We start from the raw sequence: 12,599 nt of genomic DNA, 5'->3' as shown, positions 1-12,599 counted from the left end.
TCCAGGCCCCTCCAGGGACCTCGGCCCCGCCCCCAGCCTGCAAGTCGAGGGTGCCCGGCGGCTCCTGAGCACTCGTCCGGCCGCCGCCAGCGAGGAAGATGCCACCGCCGCGCCGCCGTCCTGGCCGCCGCGTCCTTTTCCTCCTCCTGGCCCTGCTGCTGCCCTCACCGCCCCCAACGCGCGCCCCAGCGCCCCCGGGCCCCGCCGCCGCTCTGCTCCAGGCTCTCGGGCTGCCCGACGTGCACCGGGGCGCCCCCACGCCCCGGCCCGTACCCCCCGTCATGTGGCGCCTCTTCCGCCACCGGGACCCCCAGGAGGCCAGGGTGGGCCCGCGGCGGACGCCCCAGGGGACCACCCTGAGACCGTGCCACGTGGAGGAGCTGGGGGTCGCCGGAAACATCGTGCGCCACATCCCGGACCGCGGTGAGTGGGGCCTGCGCTGGGGGCGTGTGTCGGGGAGGCTGGACCCCGCTGTGCGCCCCCGCCACGAGCCTCCAGCGCCGCGTGGGGGAAGCCAGAGCGGCTCCGAATGTCCCCACCCGTCCCGTCCAGCCCACGAGCAACCTGGCCCCCCGCACTCCATGGGCTCTTCCCCGTGGGCACCTGCGGGGACCGGCTGGAGTGGTCCCACGGCCAGGCTCCCTTGCACGGGGCAAGGCCCCTAGCTTGCAGCTGAAGCCCTGCCCCCACTCTCCGCTCGTTCCCCCCGCTGTTTCACACCATTTGATGCCTTTCCTGCAGATACCACCTCTCCAGCATCGCCTCCCCACCGGCCCCAGGCATCCGTTCATCTCTAGCCCTGGCTGGGTCCCGCCAGCAGGCCGCCCTGCACAGGGCCGGGCCTCCTCTTACTTGCAAGCGATGCCCTGCCCCCACTCCCTCACTCCCCGCCCCCTCCCCCGCCCCGCGCGCCACTTAACACCATTTGACGCCTTCCAACAGTTGGCGCCCCCAGCCCCAGGCGCTCACCTTTCCCCGTCCGCAGCAGAAACCCCCTCGCGGGGAGGCCAGGCAGGGCGCGGGGGCGCAGCGCGAGCCCAGCCCTCTCCCTGCCTCCCCAGGTGCGCCCACCCGACCCCCGGAGCCCGCACGGGCCGCGGGGCAGTGCCCTGAGTGGACCGTCGTCTTCGATCTCGCGGCCGTGGAACCCGCAGAGCGCCCGAGCCGAGCCCGCCTGGAGCTGCGCTTCGCGGCGGCGGAGGCGCCGTTCGGCTGGGAGCTGAGCATAACGCAGGCGGCGGAGGGCGCGGGCGCGGGCGCGGGCGCGGGCGCCGGGCCGGTGCTGCTCCGTCAGGCGGTGCCCACCCTGCGAACGCCGGTGCGCGCCGAGCTGCTGGGCGCCGCCTGGCCCCGCAACGCGTCCGCGCCGCGCAGCCTCCGCCTGGCGCTGGCGCTGCTCCCCCGGGCCCCCGCCGGCTGCGCGCACCTGGCCGAGGCCTCGCTGCTGCTGGTGACCCTCGACCCGCGCCTGTGCCACCCGCTGGCCCGGCCGCGGCGCGAAGCCGAGCCCGCAGTGGGCGGCAGCCCCGGGGGCGCGTGTCGCACGAGGCGGCTCTACGTGAGCTTCCGCGAGGTGGGCTGGCACCGCTGGGTCATCGCGCCGCGCGGCTTCCTGGCCAACTACTGCCAGGGCCAGTGCGCGCTGCCCGCCGCGCTGTCGGGCCCCGGCGGGACGGCCCCACTCAACCACGCCGTGCTGCGCGCGCTCATGCACGCGGCTGCCCCCGGCGCCGGCGGCCTGCCCTGCTGCGTGCCCGCGCGCCTGTCGCCCATCTCCGTGCTCTTCTTCGACAACAGCGACAACGTGGTCCTGCGGCACTACGAGGACATGGTGGTGGACGAGTGTGGCTGCCGTTGACGGGGCCAGATGGGGGCCCAGACAATAAACATTGCGTGGTCCGCTCCCCTGTCTCCCGTCTGGTCGCCTGGGGACGGGAGAGGAAGCAGCCAAGGTGGTGGGACAGTGACCCCCAGTGACGCCACCTGCTCAGCTCTCCCAGGGCTGGGGTCCTACATCCCAATCTCCAGGTAGCCCAACAGCTAACCTGCCCAAGAGCCTGGGAGCTGCCCACAGCAGGCCCAGGCACTGCCCAATGCAGGGGCCTTGGTCACTCCCCCCGCTCCCCCCCCCCCCCCCCAGTCCCTGCCATGCTGATCATCTAGCCATTCTCAGCTTTGCCGTCCAGGCGACCTCAAGGTTTCCAAAAAGCCAGGCCCCCAGACCAGGAGCTCTGCCATCTCCCTGCAGTTCATCTGCCCCCGTGTGAACACAAGAACTGTTTATTAAGATTTTATTGGTGACAATAGAGCTTAAAACAAATCGACCAGAAATCAAAAGTTACATTGCCTTGGTACAGATGCTGCTCCTCAATTTGGAAAACAATAACTGCTGCTATGAAGGTGGAGAACAAAGCAAACAGCACAAAGCAGAGGCAAAGCATTCCAAGGAACAGAACAGGGCGGGCGGGTGGGCACAGGTTGCCCACGGGGTGTCGCACAAGGGGTCAGAGCGGAAACCTATCCAAACTCTACGCCTCTATGTGGCCTACCAAAAGAAGGGGGAAACCGAAAGCCCTACAGCAATGGTAATAAATAAGAGGCCTAGCCAGAAGGAAAGTGGCCTGTGTGTCCCCGTCTCCCAAGTACAAGCTGGAATCTGGAGGCTTTGATAAGGGCCAGTGTCAGCCTCACAGGGACGGGGACGCTGGGGGGGCGGGGGGTGTGTGTGGTCAGGGTCACTAGGGCCTGGGTAGGCAGGGGATGGTCCCCAAGTAGGTGGTTGTCAGGGAGACTACCACCCCCACGGTGGTGTGCAAGGAGCTGGGGGTGGCTCTCCCAGCTACAGTAACTTCTGGAGTTGTGGCCCAGACCCCACCAGATAGAAGCCCCCTCTACTAGCTGATGTGACAAACTGCTCCAAGCCCCTTCGGCGTAGAACCAACTTATTTCTGAAACTTCTTTTCCCCAAAAAAGCAGAAATCACCCCACCCCATCACAGCCGTACCCACAGGTAGGTCTCCCAACCTGGAGGGTGGGGTAGAGAACAAGGCAGGTGGGGCGCTCGGCATGTCCAACCAGCCACGGGCACTGTGGGCGCCTCCCTGGGGATGGGTCCTCTTGGCGGCTGTCTTCCACCAAATCCTCAGGAAGGACCCCGGGGAAGAAGCCACCTCCCCACCCTCTGGCCTCACACAGCCAGTCCTGCCCAAGGCCCGTCCCGGGGTGGGTGGGGCACGAGTCCGCGGCGCGCGGGAAGCACTTGGCTTCTCAGAGTCCGGCGGAGACACCGTGGGGCTGCCTGGCCCGGGACGAGACCGTGCTCTCTCACCGCCCTGACGTGCAGGGAGAAGCCGCTGGAAGCTAAAACTGAAAACAAAATTTCTCCTCGCGATCCCGTCACAGGTGTTGATCCTAATCTTGAGATGTGTTGGCTTGTTTAAACTTCGTTTCTGGAAGCTTCTCACATCTCCCAGGTCCACCACTAAGATTTGAGAGACAAACTCAGGAAAGTATATTTTTCAGTACTCATTTGAAAGAATCTTTAAAAAACAAACAGAAAAACCCCAAACACCGTGTTTTCTTCAAATGAAACCCTCTTAGAACACAGGCAGCGTGACCAGGGCCGATGCAGAGCTGGTGTGGACAGAACCCACACCTCCGCGGGGCTCTCCCAGCACGGCCGCCCCGGCAAGGAGCCTGCTCGGCACAGAAATGCGAAGTTTTTCCTGCTAAAACGTAGTCCCCTTTCAATAAAAGAGAAACAGAAAGAAAAGAACAGAGGAAAGGGCTACTCTGAGATGAGGGTGTGCCTCCCTCCGCCCTGGTCGCAGACCCAGGTGTGCACGCGGCGAGCGCTGGGCCTCCTTGGCGAGCGGGGCAGCCTGGCAGGGCTCGCTGGCGGACGGTCCTCCGCGGCCGCCCGCCTCCCGCTCTCCCTTCTCCTTCTCCTCGCCGCCGCGGGCCAGCAGTGGGCGCTCGCTCGGTCTCGGGCTCCTCTCTCCCTCGGGTGCTCCTCTCCCTCTCCTGTTGCTCACAGTGGTGCTTCAGTTTTAGCAGTGGAAAACAGGTATCCATTTATTTTTATTTTTTATTACCCAGAATAAGATGCTGATGGACTAAGCCACATAGCTTAGCTCTTCCGCTGCCACCTGCAGGGAGGGAGGAGGGCAGAGGGCCATCAGAGCAGCTCGGGGACCCCCCACCCTGAAGGTGCAGGGCTCCTCCCCTCACCCCACCGTGCGCTTGTGAAATGGAACGTCGGAGGCTGGGCGGATGCCCGCACCAGTGACTCCCCACGCCAAGGAGAAGGAAGCCGAGAGTTAAGGGGCCCTTCTGCCAGCGGCACTAGCACCCCGCTCACCCAGCACACACACAGGGAGGGGACCCGGGCCCAGGCTCACCAGCTCTGGTCACGCCACATTCAGGGGAGCCCTATGTCAGGGTCTTAGCGGCCCCCCGAAGCCCCTGGTGCAGAGGAGCCCCGTGTAGCTGGGACAGGACTCCCACGCCCACCCCTTCCTCATGGAGTCCTAGAACTCTCTCAGGCAAGGACCACCACGCAGGGAGCTGGGTATGAAGCTCCTATCCCCGTCACCACGAGCAGATGCACAGGAGCCAAAATGGCCGGCCACAGGACAAGCTGGCCTCTTGGGGACTTGAGACCCCTACCACACATTTCCCTGATTTCCCATCAAGTCCAGATCCCGATGAAGACGACCTCCTGCAGGGGTCAGCTTGCCTTCTAGTACTGGGACAGCCCTGTCACTCCGCCGTGCTGGTAGGCCCGCTCCCCTTGGTACGTGGAGTCTTGCGACAGCGCCACATCGATCTGTGACTTAAACTCATCGCCAAGGTAACTGTCCTGAAAAACAAAGTTGGGGAGATAAGCATCCACTTGGAGGATGTGCTCACGTCCTTCCAGCCTCAAGTACCTGCCCCAGAGAAGGATCTGGAAAACCCGGTTCTAAAGCCTAAGTAGCAGGAGACCCACACTGGTTACCTCACCATCGGACACAGGTCACCCAGGCCAGCTGCCTAAGACTGCATCGGGAAGCTGATGCTTTAAGCCCCCCAGCCCCCCTGCTGAGAGCGGACCTATGCAGAAGGCCAAGCGGAGCCATGCTCAGGTCTGCAGGGGTGAGTATGGGGGGTCAGTCCCAGCTGTCCTGACCTCCCTGCCGCCGGCTCACCTGGGACAGCTCGGGCTGGGAGAGGCCAGGCTGGCTCATCTGGGAGGGCTGGCTCATGGAGATGTAGCCCTGGGTCAGGGCGCCCTGGGAGAATGGCTGGGATGCCACGTCCTGGCTGGCCTGGCTGTTGGGGAGATTCGTCTGGCTGGGTCCAGGGAGCCCAAAGCGGTTCTTCTGGCGCCCCCCACGACCAGTCTTGCCTTTTGGGGTACCCCGGCCTGAAAGACAGCAGTCCAGGTTCCTTGAAGGAGATCTGCACCCGACCGACAAGCCCAGCTGCCCAAAGCCCAGACTTGAACAAACTCCAACGCCAACGTGCTTTTTCCAACATGCTGCCGCCTGGTGCTCACCTGCTGCTGGCCCGTTCGCTTGTCCAAAATACCCTGGTGGGGGCATGGGGGGCATGACGAGGTTGAAGGGGATGGGAATGTTCATGGCGGCCACATGGCTGGGGCCTGCACTGATCATGCCGATCTGGTCGTGGGTCTGGAAGTACATGTTTGAGGGCCGGCCTGCAAGACACAAGGTGGATGGCAGGCGTCACTGCCACATCCCAACAAGCCTGCTGCCTGCCCCGCCAATGGCAGCTGGAGTGGCTGGAATGTCACTCGCATCCTGCCGCTGCTCCGAGTGCCACAGCGTTCCTCGGGGCAGCCTGACAGCAAAGCCACCTGGGTGATACAGAATTTCACCACTCGACCCCCACTCTTGAGAGCCTCCCTGGGGCTGGCTCCTGGGAACAAGCCTTTTCTCCCAGGGTATTTGGAGAATCCCTGGCCTACAAGCACCCAAAAGATTGAAGCTACGTTGCATTTCCAATTGAAAAAAAAAAGTTCTTTGTGGATAAAATTCTATGCTCGTATTACCCGCACCCCCTCTCTCTACCATGACCACCAAAAGCAAGAAAACACCTGACTGAACAGACCAGTGGATCCCACTGAAAATGAAGGCCCCCAGGTACCCCCCAGGCTAGGCATACCCCAATCTGCACAGAGCTGCCCCAGGGCCTGGGAACTCAAAGGGAGCCAAGGCATGACAGCACAGCCTTCTGGTCTGCCCCCAAGGGCCGAGAGCCTTAGCTGGGCCCACGGTGAGCTCAAGGATGAAAGATGGACCCAGAGCACCCTACATGGCAACTCACTGGATGTGGCAATGAGATTTGTCACTTGAGCCAACAACCAGGAGAATACTGGGCAAGCAAGGAAAGCGGGGGCTTGCTCACTTCACACGTGAGAGGAACTGCTGGGGTGCACCCGGCCCCAGGATGGCCAGTGAGCTCACGAGGGGACGAAGCTCAGTGTAAAATGCGGGTGTGTGGCACCAAGCACCTGGGTGAGCCAGTCACCCTCTGTAGAGGCTGGTGCGGGGAAGGGTCCCAGGAGGCAGGGATCTGGGGGATGAATGGGAACCATCCAGATGCTGGCTCCGGCAAGAGGGGCTGTTGCACACAGCAGGGGTAATGCTCAGCTTCAGGACAGAGACCCTACACAGGAGAGCGGTCTGAGAGAGCAAGCAGAAACTGGAAGACCGGCGAAACCGGAACCGAGACTGTGGGCGGCCTGGAGGAGCTGCAGTGGTGCCCCTCCCACTGAGTGGGCAAAGGGCAGGGGCTGGGGGAGGGGAACACCGTGGCCTGGGGCCCAGGAGCAAACAGGAAGAGCTACAGTATTTGCTTGCAACCCTCCATAAGCAGACCTGTGATATTTTTTAAAAATGTGTATTTAGACACTGGCAAAGACCAATTCTTTCATTTCAGACAAAAGAAGGTGAGAAGGAACTGTCAGGCAAGCTTCTGCGGACTGAGGCTTGGGAGGTGACCCCAGGAGTGACAGGGCCAAAAGCTGCAGGCGTGGGAATGATCAACACCCACAGGGCCCGCATGGTCCCCCGCAGACTCACCCTGGCTGCTCCGATCATAGACCGATCCTGGGATAATGGCCTCCCGAGCATCATACATGGCTGTTGTCATGAAGCGGGCTCCCTGCAAAGAGTTCAGATAGGTGAGGAATTTACCACCTTGACACAAGAACAACTCTCTCAAGATCTGAGGGCCAGGCCACGCCTAGGCCGACCCTGAGGCTTGCTGACTGGTGGGCTCTGGGCCTTGCCCGCCCCTCCTCCACGGACCTGGCCTTTGATGCTGCACGAACTGTCTTCGGGCTTCACCTCAAGCAGCACCACAGCTTCTAGGTCCCCCAGAGCACCCTGGGTTCACAGGGTTTCCTAACTGCCTGTGTCCAACTCCTGGGCGCCACCCGTGACTTTGCATCCCAAAAAGCCAAGTGGAAAAGCTTGGAGAGGTGGGGCAGAGGAGCTCTGTGACAACTCAGCTCGCACCGGCCGCCACCCACTGCCACACGCCGCGACCCGCAGCCCGGCCCTATGTTCCTGCCACCCCACCCGCCGCCGCTCACCGGGTTGATGGTGTTGACCAGCTTCCTGGGCTTGCTGAACTGCATGAGGCTCTCCCGCAGGTTGTTCAGGGGCCCCTCCACCAGCACCTTCTGCTCCTTGTAGTAGTTCAGCAGGTGGTTCCAGAGCGGCTGCTTGGACAGGGCCTTTGGGTTGCCCACAATAATGACCCCATACCTGCAAGGTGTGGGCACAAAAACATGGTGTTTGGGGCTCTGCATGGTGAGTGGAACACCATGTAACACAATAAGCAAGACTGAACAAAAACTCAAAATCCATATCCAAGGTGACGGGCCGTTCTCCGGGCACCCTGTCTGCCTCCCTGCCCCAACGCCCAGCCTGCCCATGACAGCGCCCACCGCTGAGTGCCGGGGACAGAAGGGCATACCGCTGGTCACGGTGACCTGGCACTGAAGCCCGCTACGCAAGCTGCCCACAGTGCACTGGGTGTATCTGCAGACAATTTCTGAGGAGCCCAGACATCAAAACCCCTCCGTGAGCAGAGGAGCTCAGATGAGTCTCCTTGTTTGCAGCCACGGGTCGGCCTCCTGGGAGGTCAGCCCCAGCAGGCTCCGCGGCCTCGGGAACCCCGATAGGCCAGGGCACAGACCTCAATGACCAAGCCGGGGACTGGCTTCTCTGGTGGACGCTCACCCCACCGAGCTGTTTCAGGACCCCCGTGCCCCAGTGCTGGCCACCAAACAAGACAGCACCTTAGAAAGGGGGGAGGTGGTAACAGATAACAAGCAACATGTCCTGACAGGGCAAGGAACCAATGTGTGAAGCGAGCCTGACTTCCGGCTGATACGGGGGCAGCTGCAGTCTGGTTTTACTCAAAGGTGACAAAGAGACACCTTATTCTCTGGGTCCCCTCTATCATTATTTCAAAAAAACATTACATTCTAGGGCCAAAAAGGTAGACAAGACCAAAAGATAAGATTCAGGGTTAAATGTCTCCACGTGGATACAACCTGCACTAGTGGGTTTCTTAGGTCAAAAGGGCCTAGATGACCCTTCCCACAAAACTGAGGCCACACAAACCCACCAGGACATGAAACAAAGGCATCTCATGGGGAGGCATTCTCTCTAAACTGCTGCTTGGGAGCGCTCTGACCTCTGGTGCTGGCGAAGCCCAGTCTCGCCCCAAGTGCAGCCCAAGGTTCAGGTGTGGGGCAAGGAGAAGAACCAAAGAGGCGATCCAGGCAGGGAGCAGCTCTTGGGCGGACCCTCCCAGCTCCAGACTCTAAGGGAAAGTCCCTCTGAAGAACTCCCACGGCAGGAGGGAGGCACCTGCCGTCAGCAAGGCCAGCGGGACACAGTCCTCTGTACCTCGCTCTGGTCAGGGCCACATTAAGTCGCCTGGGGTCGTTTAAAAATCCGATGCCTTGGTGCTCGTTGGCTCGCACACAGGAAAGGATGATGAAGTCCTTCTCTCGCCCCTGGAATGCGTCCACGCTGGCAATCTCCACCTCCTACAAGGGACACACGGTCACAGTCAGCCAGCTGGCTGCCTTCAAGGACCCTCAGACTGTGGGAACGTTGTTGAGGTGCACTGTCCAATCCCACCAAGGAGCCTGGGACCTGAAGCCTGCAGAGCACCCCCATGCCACCCACCTGCTCGCTGCCCCTCCGGACAGCAAGGACGGAGCCCCTCTGGCTGGGCCTGCTCCCACTGGGCCTTCCCGGTCCCCAGCCCCACTCTCCTGGCCTTCCTGTGCTTCAGCTGCCTTTTTAACTGTGGCAATTTGTTTCCCAATAATAAAAGCATGTGTGCTTGCCATAAAAGACCTTAGACTGGACCCAAGTTAACAAAATAGAGACCACCTGTCATCCTCACTCAGTTGCTACTTTGCATTTTGGTTCATTTCCGCAGAGATAAAGAATGACGTTGTCCCGCACCCTTTCAGCACACACATCCTGGACATATCATCCAGGCAAGGACACAGGGGTGAATCACATTTTCATGACTACGTAACACGCACTGTAAGGCTGCCTCGTAATCACACCGTATGGTTCGACTTAGAATTATTTTCAGTTTAGCTCTGAAAACTATCCTGAGAAAAGCCTGAAGGAACGCGCGCCCTCGCAGGCCGGTGCCCGCACAGCCGCAGGCCAGGCAGGGGGAGCCGGCAGGCCCGAGTGGGTGCGCGCACCTGGTAGAGCTTGGTGTGCAGGGAGCCGCTGAACTGCATGTACTGCACCAGGTAGGAGCGCTGGCCCTCGTACGGGGTGATGATGCCGATCTGGTCAGGCTTGGCGCCCGCCTTCAACAACTTCGTGGTGATCTTCTCCACGTTGGCAGCTTCCGTCCTAAGGAAACCCACCTTTCAGCTCCTGGGCTGCCCCCGCGGGCCCGAGACCAAGGCTGGAGCCTGTGGGAGGTGCAGGGCCGGCTCCACCTCCGGGGCAGCCCTGAGAAGGCCTTACCCGCTGCGCCCACGGCCAGGCTCCCCATCATTTACCAAGGGAGTCACAGGGGACGGGACAGGCTCACACGTGGGCTTAGCAGTATCTGCTCAATAGAAGAACCCACACTGAAGATGCAAGGTGGAAATACGCTGTTGGTTTAGGTGTCCACACAGAATGGGGACGAGGAGGGCGAGGAAAAGCTTCAGCACCGCGGTAGAAAACGTAGTGCCAAGCTGCCACTGAAGCCTGCGGATGCCGAGGGCGAGTCTCTGCTTACCTGTTCAGGTAGGAGGTGCCTGAGCTGGCGATCTCCTCTTGGCCCTGGGTCACGTAGAAGAACATCGGCTTATCAGGTTGGGGCCACTGGAAGTCAAACCCCTTCTTCACTCGGTCCGCTGTCACCAGGGAGGGAAAAGAGGCAACACTACCCATTAGAGAAAAAAGCCACAGCCTACCTTGACTGAGTGCCGATGGGGCAACACAGAGACCGGGCCGTCACAGGCAGAGGCCTGTGCTAGAGCAGTTAACAGCAGGCTTCGGGCAAGAGACCCTGGTCAACAGGGCCCCGAGGAGGCCGCTGGAGCGGGTTCCACTGCCCCAAAACGCCTCGGATGAAGGGAAGCTGCACATACCAACACCCAGCTGCCCGGTGCACAAAGCTGGCTCACTCATTGAACATTATCTCACCGGCTGGTGCTTTCCATGGCCTACCCCAGGGTCACAAGGATACTCTGTTTTCTTCTAGAAGTTTTACTGTGGTGCCTTAAAGGACCCATAAGTCCCTCCAACTGGCTTTTGTGGATGACACTGTTGAGTCAATCTCATCCTGTCACAGACCAAAGCCTACGGACAGGTGGGCCTGCCTTTGGATTCTACCTGGGGCACCATGCCCACAGTACCCTGGCAACTGCAGTTCTACAGTAACTCAAGACATGTGGTAGTGTAAGCCACCACCTCCACTGGGCTCTTCATGTTCACCTTGGCTATTCTGGGCCCTGTGCATTTATTTCCTTATAATTTAAAAAATTAGCTCATCCATTCACACGCCCCACTCACCCCTTTGGGAATTTTGGAGCTGCATCTAATCAACAGATCAGCATGAGAAAAATGGCATTTTTGCATCAAAACAGCCTAACATCAATGATCCACTTTATGTCAAGCTGAGAAAGAGGCCACATCCATCTCCATCCTTCCCGCGAGGGCAGTAGCCAACTGGCTAGCTCAGTGGCGCATTAGCCCAGGGGCTGCCGGCAAACGTTTGCCCACTGCGGGCGGTGGGGCAGGGCTGGTCTATAAGGCTCCTGCCCCAGCTAATGTCAGGCTACCCCAAGAGGGAGTCTGGGTGGGTGCCAGCACCGCCTTGGGCAGGGGCCACCTCGGGGCTCAAGGGGGCTCCTGGGAGCTGCTCAGGCTGTGTTCTGGGTTCAGATACTAATTACACAGGTGTGTTCACTTAGAGAAGACTCACCAAGCTGAACACAGGATTTGGGCACTTCTTTACACTTTAATGAAAAATTAAAAAATATGTATTCAGGGCACCTAGGTGGCACAGTCAATTAAGTGTCCGACTCCTGGCGTCCGCTCAGGTCATGATCTCAGGGTCAAGAGATGAAGCCCCCCGTGTTGGGCTCTGTGCTCAGCGTGGAATCTGCTTCAGATTCTCTCTTCCCTCTCCCTGCCCCTCCCGCTCGTGCTCACTTTCACTCTCTCTAAAATAAATAAATCTTTGAATGGAAAAAAAAAAAAAAAAAGACATATATATACACATACACGTACGTAACTTACTGGGTGCTGACCACGTGCCGGGCACGCAGGACACTGCAGGGAACCACCAGCACTACGGCTCCCTGCCCCCCAGAGCCGCCGCCACGAGGAAGGCAGAGCAGGGCCGGCAAGGGCCAGAATCGGTGCTAAGCGGTGGCTTTCCCAACTAGTGTCAAATGGCAAACAAGCTCCTTGTGGCCTGGCCTTTCCTCGCCCCACCCCCCAATGGACCAGCACTGTTCTAAGTGTCACGGTGATGGTGATGGTAACTGTGCCATCAACCCCCAGGGCCGCACGACACCGCGGCTGCACGGCCGGGCCAGGCGGGCACTCGGCCTCCGTCTCACCCAGACGGCGGGCCGGGCAAGGCCGACATGGCAGGCTGCTGGCATTAACCGGACATTAAGAACGCCAGTCTCAGGACCCCTTGTACAGCCTAAAAAGTTGAGGAATCCAAGCAGCTACCATTTGCATAGCTTGCATCTACTGACATTTGTTGTATTTTAAAACCTAGAAACATAAAATATTTATGAATTCCTTTAAAAATAATCAGCCAAGGGGTGCCTGGGTGGCTCAGTCGGTTAAGCGTCTGCCTTCGGCTCAGGTCATGATCCCAGGGTCCTGGGATCGAGCCCCGCATCGGGCTCCCTGCTCCGCGGGAAGCCTGCTTCTCCCTCTCCTTCTACTGCTTCCCCCTGCTTGTGCTCTCTCACTCTCTCTGTCAAATAAATAAAATCTTTAAAAAAAAAAAAAATAATAATAATAATAATCAGCCAAAAACATATTTTATAAAAAATAACATTTCCCACTAAAATATGTATCTCT

The 12,599-nt window shown here is 59.8% G+C and overlaps 2 protein-coding genes across 3 annotated transcripts in view; one reads left to right on the top strand and one right to left on the bottom strand.

Moving 5' to 3' along the window:
• Window positions 1-74: 74 nt before the first annotated feature.
• On the top strand, window positions 75-1,904 carry GDF1 (growth differentiation factor 1). The gene is made up of 2 exons (XM_032412471.1): window positions 75-423; window positions 1,062-1,904. Exons 1-2 carry the CDS (start codon window positions 99-101, stop codon window positions 1,856-1,858), a joined length of 1,122 nt encoding a protein of 373 aa, XP_032268362.1. The 5' UTR covers window positions 75-98; the 3' UTR covers window positions 1,859-1,904.
• Window positions 1,905-2,148: 244 nt separating this feature from the next.
• The window catches only part of UPF1 (UPF1 RNA helicase and ATPase), a 36,978-nt gene continuing 26,527 nt past the window's right edge, over window positions 2,149-12,599 (bottom strand). Inside the window, exons 16-24 of one of the 2 annotated variants that reach the window (XM_032412439.1) lie at window positions 10,288-10,405; window positions 9,755-9,911; window positions 8,931-9,073; window positions 7,604-7,778; window positions 7,089-7,170; window positions 5,540-5,701; window positions 5,190-5,407; window positions 4,739-4,861; window positions 2,149-4,148 (exon numbers count right to left, since the gene is read on the bottom strand). In XM_032412439.1, coding sequence (XP_032268330.1) covers window positions 4,742-4,861; window positions 5,190-5,407; window positions 5,540-5,701; window positions 7,089-7,170; window positions 7,604-7,778; window positions 8,931-9,073; window positions 9,755-9,911; window positions 10,288-10,405 — 1,175 coding nt within the window. In that variant the 3' untranslated portion in view covers window positions 2,149-4,148; window positions 4,739-4,741. Of the gene's footprint in view, window positions 4,149-4,738; window positions 4,862-5,189; window positions 5,408-5,539; window positions 5,702-7,088; window positions 7,171-7,603; window positions 7,779-8,930; window positions 9,074-9,754; window positions 9,912-10,287; window positions 10,406-12,599 lie in introns of those variants that run through there. The other variant, XM_032412440.1, reaches the window with a different exon arrangement.

This window comes from Phoca vitulina, unplaced genomic scaffold (genome assembly GCF_004348235.1).
Source record: "Phoca vitulina isolate PV1807 unplaced genomic scaffold, GSC_HSeal_1.0 scaffold13, whole genome shotgun sequence".
In the NCBI taxonomy this organism is placed as follows: Eukaryota; Metazoa; Chordata; class Mammalia; order Carnivora; family Phocidae; genus Phoca; species Phoca vitulina.
Note: the sequence above shows the minus strand (reverse complement) of the source record. Positions and strands in the feature narration are given on the sequence as shown.